At 35.2% G+C, this 8,103-nt stretch overlaps 1 protein-coding gene across 1 annotated transcript; it reads left to right on the top strand.

The window, feature by feature from the left end:
* The first annotated feature begins 1,818 nt into the window (after window positions 1–1,818).
* crb3a (crumbs homolog 3a) lies at window positions 1,819–7,396 on the top strand. Its single transcript, XM_016290905.1, has 4 exons — window positions 1,819–2,228; window positions 2,600–2,795; window positions 5,526–5,569; window positions 6,742–7,396. The coding sequence occupies exons 2-4, from the start codon at window positions 2,726–2,728 to the stop codon at window positions 6,949–6,951; spliced, it is 324 nt and encodes a 107-aa protein (XP_016146391.1). The 5' UTR covers window positions 1,819–2,228; window positions 2,600–2,725; the 3' UTR covers window positions 6,952–7,396.
* Window positions 7,397–8,103: the final 707 nt, after the last annotated feature.

The raw sequence follows: 8,103 nt of genomic DNA, 5'->3' as shown, positions 1-8,103 counted from the left end.
TTAAGTGTTTATGTTTTTCTACAGGAGGAAAACGCTGAGAGACTTTGCGCATGCGTTCATATTCTGCTGTTCTGTAGCCACGGATTTGCGGGTCTTGTCTTTTTCTTGCAGGACCCTGTATGTTATAGTACTAAATTTGTTTTAATCGTTTAATCACTACCACAGCGTCTTGTCTCCATTGGCAACACGCACGATTTGTGTCGATTGCAAGTGACGTCGCAATTTAGTTTCTTTTTTCTTGTCTTCACCACCTGGCTACTGTTGTAAAATGTTGAGAGATTCAAACAAAAAGTGATCAATAAATAGAACAAAATAAAAAAAATAAAAGATTGCAAGTGACGTCGCTAGCGGAAGCGCAAGTGTCTGAGAGTGCAAGTCTGAGAGTGCAAGTGCAAGGCTGCAGCTAGACCCTCTTAGTCCGCTCCTCTGCGCACCGCGCCCACTTTAAAAAATTTTTTTTTAGCATCTTTTAAAACTGTGGTGAGAATTAACCAGTGCTGAAACAGGGGGTTTCATGACCCTTTAAAGAATAATAATTGAATATTACTACGCAAAAATACGTTTAAAATTATGTTTTTTTTTCACCACATTTTACATGTCGTTTGCGATCATGATATTTCAGAGGCTATACTTGTGAAACACTTTCTGCATTTTATGTATGCAAATAAAATTTATTTTTAGATGCCTATTATTATTATTGCTGTTGTTGTTGTAAATTTTTTATTATATTGTCTTATTTAGTATTATATTATGTTATGTTATATTCATTGTTGTTGTAATTTTTACTGTCTCAATGGGCAAGTTTGTTGTACATTTTTAATTATATTGTCTTATTTATTATATTATATTATATTCATTGTTGTTGTCATACTTTTTATTGTCTCAGTGGGCAAGTTTGTACATTTTTTATTATATTGTCTTATTTATTATATTATATTATGTTCATTGTTGTTGTCATACTTTTTATTGTCTCAGTGGGCAAGTTTGTACATTTTTTATTATATTGTCTTATTTATTATATTATATTATATTATATTCATTGTTGTTGTCATACTTTTTACTGTTTAAATGGGAAAGTTTGTTGTACATATTTAATTTTATTGTCTTACTTATTATATTATATTCATTGTTGTTGTCGTACTTTTTATTGTCTCAATGGGCAAGTTTGTTGTACATATTTAATTGTATTGTCTTATTCGTTATATTATATTATATTCATTGTTGTTGTCATACTTTTTACTGTTTAAATGGGAAAGTTTGTTGTACATTTATAATTGTATTGTCTTATTTATTATATTATATTATATTCATTGTTGTTGTCATACTTTTTACTGTCTCAATGGGCAAGTTTGTACATTTTTAATTATATTGTCTTATTTATTATAATATATTCATTGTTGTTGTCGTACTTTTTACTGTCTCAATGGGCAAGTTTAATGCTAATTTCCTTTTTTCTGTGTGTGGATCGTCAAAGAAACAACAGTCAAGAAGTGGTTAATAATTTTCCTAAAAGTACAGGAGGAAAGGGATTAACAGAACTGTGGTATGTCAAGAATTTTTTTCTTGTAAGATTAAAAGTTGATTCGCTACCACTGGAGGTCGCGACACTAAAAGAGCATTTCAAACCGATGGTATTGATAAGAAAGAGAGCGATAGTGTATGTTATTTAAATCCCTTTCAACTTTAATGACAGCTAAAAATAGCTTCGACTTAAAACCTCAAATCAGTGAGATGCAAACCATTTGGCATCCGTGAAATATTCAAATGAGCAAGAACACAAAGATGAAATCAGTGATGCTGTGAGTCGGTGAAGTCATTGCGCGACAGCGCGCGTCGCTTCAGTGCGCAGGTGGATGTCTGCGCACAATAGCGCGACTGTCTCGCGCCACAGGTACTAGCTGGACTCAGGTGTTGTAACACGACACTGAACCATGTGATCAACGATGAGAATTTAGGAAGAAGAAAAAAAAAAAACAGCTCGAGCATTCACTCAACACACTAGTAAATACCAACCACACAAGACCACCATTGATAGCAGGGCAGGATCTCGAAGGACAATGTATTATTATTATTATGAGCAGGACGCCGGAGAGTCGAGCTAGTTTCGGTTTAAATACTTCATGTCACCGGTAAGGTGAGGCGGAAGCGGGCTACGGTCAGATCTATTGGATATATAGTCTACATATATTCGTCGGGAAACATCGTGGATTATGAAGGTGGACACACAGGTATGAGTTTGTTTATGTGGCTAGTATGGATGAATGTTTCCTTAACAACACAAATAAGAGGAAGGAATGTGCATGTTGTAGACTGGATAAAGGTTACGGGTTGAGAAATGAAAAATACAAGTTTACACAGGAATAAACATCAAGGCCTAATGGAATGAATCAGTGCATTTGTATATATATATATCCTATTAATCCCAAATTTAATTTAGGAGATCATAAACAAAAAGATTAGCAAGCTAAATGATCTGGTTCCCTAGTTAGTCACGTATTATAGTTACTGTAACTGATTTTGTTTGTTGCAAACAGTACGAACAATCAAATTTGCAAAGCAACTTCAGATCCTAACAGACGTTTCTACTCTTCTTTTGCAGCTTGCTAGAGACAGATAGGACTGTTTTTATTCTTTGATCTCGGACATGATTTATTGATCACCTCTACCCGGAGCATCAGCCCCTTCTTGGTTGAAGGTAGGGGTGCAGATTGACTCCATCCTGGAGATGATACGGCAGGTTGGGCTATTGGAAGGGAGTTTTCTGCTGCTGCTTCTCAGGAATGTTTCGGCCCAGGGTGAGTCACTCGCTCCACCTCTGCAGTCATGTCCGAAACTGAACTTTGAGAGTATCCGGACTATTAATTACTGTTAAAGCTCACACTTAAACAGCTCAGTGGAGTTGCATCAGATTAATCTGAACACAAGAGCCACACTCCTCTAACTTGTACTAAGTTAGTACTTGAGCAGACAAGCTCAAGCATGTCGGTTTCTTGCAGAAACATTTAAGGTATTGTTGCGAGGTTGTAAAATGGTACAAAAAGTTTGAGAAGTGTGTAATCATAAACCATCAATCTCATAAAACCTGCCCAGACCATATTTCACCATGAATATCACAAGAAAGGTGTAAGAAACTATATTTTCTTTACATATATATATATATATATATTACTAGCATATTGGCTGTTTATTAGTACTTATAAAGCACATGCTTTATTCTGCATGACTATATTTTAGATCCCTTACTCCTATTCCATACCTCAACTTAACAACTACTTTACTAACTACTGTAAAAAAAAAAATCTGTGACATTTACGGTAAAATACCGGCAGCTGTTGTTGCCAGAACTTCACCGTAAAAAATATGGTAGCAACATTTTAGGTTTTACAGACTTAACTTAAATTCACAATAAAATACCGTATTTCATTAACTGATGTAATGTTAATAAACCAACATATTGAAGTGTTAATATCTGTTTCGAATCATTGAAATGCACTGATAACCACCAAAAACTGGTGGTGATGAGAAAGTCACACCAAAGCTCATCACAAACAGCTTTTCTACGAGCTGAGGAGGGTAGTTCTTATATGCTGACTTAAAGAAAATGAGAATTTGAGGCTTGGCCATAAAATAGGCGTCATTTTCTTTATAGAAAATACAATTTATTTGTATTTTTCTTCTAATTTTTAAGATAGAATATGTTTAGTGAGATTCATGAGTTGGGCTGTAAACAGCCATGCAAACAAGTTTCATGCTTCACGACTCAAGTTTCTTTCATTCTTTAAAGTTATCTTTGCACCTTTGCCCTTGAGGGATTATTTACTCCTGTAAATGATTAACATTTTTGTTTTTTTATGCATATCCTCCCACTCTCTCTCTTTCCCTTTTTCTCTCTCGATCTCTCTCTTCTATATATGTTTTTTTATGTGTGTTCTCATAGCATTTAAACATTACTTCTAATCATCAATTTGCAAGTGTAACATTTATTTTCACTCAAGTCAGTAGTTTGTACCATTATTTGTTCTGTGACCTTCAAATGCACATTATGGTTTGTCAAAGTGCAGTGATCATGTGTATCAAAACTTGAGATTTTACAAAATTGCCAAATTATGAGATTATTTGGGGTGAGAGGGATTTGTTGTTCCTTACAGAATTGAGGCTAAGTATAGGGCACCAGTTGATACTTTGCTTCATTATTATTAAACAAGGTGACGATGATAAGAATTTATAAATGCATATACAGTGAATATGATATCATCCAGTCATACAGTACTACATGATTAAAGACAATGTAATTACTTAATAAGTACAGTGGTTTTTTTTACTGTGTAGACATATTGCCTATTGAAACAGGAAGGGGCTACTGGTTGTATTATTATTTTTTTTTAATAGTCAATAGGCTATCCTTTAGTTTATATTTGTGAACTATTCATTGCTTTTTGCTTATATGGGGAGGGACATTGTCCCTGTAGACAAAAATTTGCATGTGAAAGATGAGTCATTAAATATTTTTGGCCAATTTTCCCAGAAGAATCTTAAAGAATGTATGCTAAAAGTGTAGTTTGTCAACTTTTAGGATTGCACTAGGATGTAGATGAACTTTAAGCTAACAGGCATCTCATTTGTATAGGTATATGTAAATTAAGATTGAACTTAGTCACTCTCAATTTTAGCCATTTCTTTTGTATTCAAAATCCATTAAAAAAGGAAGCTCTGAACATGTACTGAATGTTGGTGTTTCATAATATTGTTGTAAATCATTTAAACTGTGAGATTACACCATCACATTGCACATGTATCACACTTTACACCATTCGTCATGAAGAAAACGTCAAGTTCCTCTTTTATTAACATTTAGTTCTCATCTTTGTTTCTTTTTCTCAGAAATATATTAATAGTGAGCTCTGTGACATAGGTGTGCAGCATAGTGATGTGATTTGAAATGAAACTGACATACCTCAGATAAAATATTAAAGAACCAAAATATGCTACTTTGAGCTGCATCACTGTCATTAAAGAACCATGCAAGATTTGTGAGCCATAGGATGAGTACCAAAGTCATATTAAGAGTCTGCATCATCATTTCTGTTACGGAACTGCTCTGAGACTGAGTGAGGATCCAAATGCAGTTTGTATTAGGAAAGTCCAGAATCGAAATCAGACAGCAGGCAAGGGTCAACACACAGGCAATCAGTCCGACTAAACAACAAGGCAGAGAACACAGGCAAAAGGGTAATCCAGCACACAGGCTAAGATACATATAAACAGGAGAAACGCTCAGAGATGCAGTGTAACACTTATAAGACTTCACAAAGAATGACAAACTAAACCAGACTTATATAGGGTGAGCAGACAGGGTAAATGAGACACAGGTGCCACCAGTGAGTGGTGATGAGTCCGGGCAAAGGATTATGGGAAATTAAGTCTTTGATGGAGTGGTAGAAGTCTGGGATGGACAGCTAGAGTTCGTGACAATTCCAAATCTGTACAATTGGTTGTTATCTCATTGTAATGTTTTCTATTTGCAGGGGAAACGACCACAATGCCAAGTAACTCTACAACTCCCAGCCCAGTAAGTAGAGATTCTCCTGAGGTGTAGTTTTGTGTTTATTTCCTCTCTCCATATATTAGCCTGAAGTGCATCATCTGTCTAGAAATTAAAAGACATTTATTTCTCTTATTCGTATCTGATCAACTATTGGCCAATATACTCTTTGTTTGATCTTTAAGAATCAGAGTTTCCCAAAATTGAGAATAAGAAATTGAATCTGAAAACTTAAGGTAAACTAATAGGTTGGGAGATAAGTTGTTCTTCTTGGGATTAGTAATATTTTGTAAAATGTTTTGAAATAAGTTTCTTATATGTTCACCAAGGCTGCATGCTTTGATATTTGATCAAAATACAGTAACATTGTGAAATATTATTACAATTTAAAATAACTGTTTTCTATTTGAATATATTTTGAAATGTAATTTATTCCTGAGATGCAAAGCTGAATTTTCAGCATCATTACTCCAGTCTACAGTGTCACATGTTCCTTCAGAAATCAGTCTAATAAGCTGATTTTTCTGCTAAAGAAAAAAATTCTTATTAATATCAATGTTGAAAAAAGTAGCTGCTTATTATTTTTGTGAAAACACTTTTAAACAATTGTATGCATGCTTGGTGAATAAAATGATTAGTTTCTTTAAAAAAACCCAGAAATGATAAAAATCTTACTGACATTTATGTTTATGGGTAATTCATAATGATAAAAAAATACTGAACATATTATTAAAAACTGCACCAACAGCAGTTGGTGAAATTAAAAGAATGAATTTAGTTTAATTTCATTCCATTTTACTATATCCTCAAGTTGAAATGTTTACTGCATCCGGTAACACTTCTCACTTTTCGGTGTCCTTGTTACATGTTATTACTATAGTAATAACAGTAAATTATGCATAATTACATGCAACTAGCACTAAACCAGTCCCAACCCTATAGTAAGTACATGGTGTTAATTAATATTATTCAGCATTTAAACATATAATTACGCTGTAACAAGGACATCTTAAAATAAACTTTAACCCTGGATCTTGCTTGCTACCTCAATTTAAACTCTATTACAGTTCTGAATTGCCTTGGAATGAAAACATATCATAATATTTGATTTCTTTATGCGATCAAGTCAGTGTTTAATGCAGTTTAGCATCCTGTTGTACTGCTTCAGTTGATTAACATTCCTACTTTTCTTTGTCCAGGGCCCTAATATTGTGGCAATTGTGGTACCAACTGTGGTTCTGGGACTGCTGGCTATTTTGACAGCGGTTCTGTTGTTTCTGTTCTGCGTGGTGAAGAAGAAGAGACAAACGGAAGGGACGTATCGACCCAGCACAGAGGAGCAGTCAGGGGTGCGTAGTGTAGAGACGCCTGATGCTCTGAAACTACCCAAGGAGGAGAGACTGATTTGACACACTGGTTTATGACTAACCTACTGCACATGATAACAGTGACTCAATTCCAAAATGGTTAAACGGATAAACATTAACTAAGGAACGTTTCTGAAGGCACAAGGCACAAACTTAGCCCTATGTTTTGGCTAAACAAAGCGAGTCTGACTACTTGGAAGAAACTTGAAGGAACAGATTCTCTCTCCAAAAGGCAACATATTGATCGGCACGTGCAGCTCTCTAGCATTTTATGCCATTTTAGCCTGGTAGCTTTTCTCTGAATACTTCATTTTGTGTTGTGTTACCTGTTTTAATGGTTGCGTTACATATACAAATGCTGATGTTTTTATGTAGTGTTAAGATAAATTTAAAGGTGAAGCATGTAATTTCTGCACCCCTAGTGGCACAAAACAGAATTGCAGTTTGTTTGTTTTGCATTCAGAATGGGCCAGACTTAAAAGGGATCGTTCACCCAAAAATGAAAATTCTGTCATCATTTACTCACCATCAAGTTGTTCAAAACCTGTATGAGTTTCTTTCTTCTGTTGAGCAGAAAGATATTTAAAAAAATGTTGGTAACCAAACAAGTTGACAGTAGCCACTGACTTCCATAGTATGGGAAAAAAATACTATGGAAGTCAATGGCTACCATCAACTTTTTGATGACAAAATGATGACAAAATTTTCATTTTTGGGTGAACTATCACTTTAACGGCATCAGCTAACCAATGAAGTGAATTTGGGGGTGGGACTATCTGTTTGACTGAATAACGGAAGCTTGTTTAAAGGGGTCATATGATGCAATTTAAATTTTTCCTTTCTCTTTGGAGTGTTACAAGCTCTTGGTGCATAAAGAAGATCTGTAAAGTTGCAAATACTAAAGTCTCAAATCCAAAGAGATATTCTTTATAAAAGTTAAGAGTCAACCACGCCTACCTAAAACACCTCGTTCTAACACGCCCCCACATATCTGCATCACTATGTGGGAAGATTTGCATAACACCGCCCAAATGCTGATCTGTGCTGGTCGCTGAGGGAATACATCAACTTTCACCGTGGACAAAGCAGAGTCCAGCCCGGGGTCGTCACATGTGGTTGCCGCTCATTCGTCGCATCCACCGGGCGCGCCGTTCTCAACCCCGCCGCCTCAGCTCACTCTATCCCGGCCTCAGC

Source organism: Sinocyclocheilus grahami, unplaced genomic scaffold, assembly GCF_001515645.1.
Source record: "Sinocyclocheilus grahami isolate Dianchi unplaced genomic scaffold, SAMN03320097.WGS_v1.1 scaffold264.1, whole genome shotgun sequence".
NCBI classification, from domain to species: Eukaryota; Metazoa; Chordata; class Actinopteri; order Cypriniformes; family Cyprinidae; genus Sinocyclocheilus; species Sinocyclocheilus grahami.
The sequence above is the reverse complement of the archived record's forward strand: the minus strand, read 5'-3'. Positions and strand labels throughout refer to the sequence as shown.

Bases quoted from the DNA above. Each gene is read 5' to 3' on its own strand.
- crb3a (XM_016290905.1), top strand. From the start codon at position 2,726: ATGATACGGCAGGTTGGGCTATTGGAAGGGAGTTTTCTGCTGCTGCTT. The intron at 2,796-5,525 runs GTGAGTCACTCG...TTCTATTTGCAG, and splicing joins CAGGAATGTTTCGGCCCAGG to GGGAAACGACCACAATGCCA. The intron at 5,570-6,741 runs GTAAGTAGAGAT...TTCTTTGTCCAG, and splicing joins ACTCTACAACTCCCAGCCCA to GGCCCTAATATTGTGGCAAT.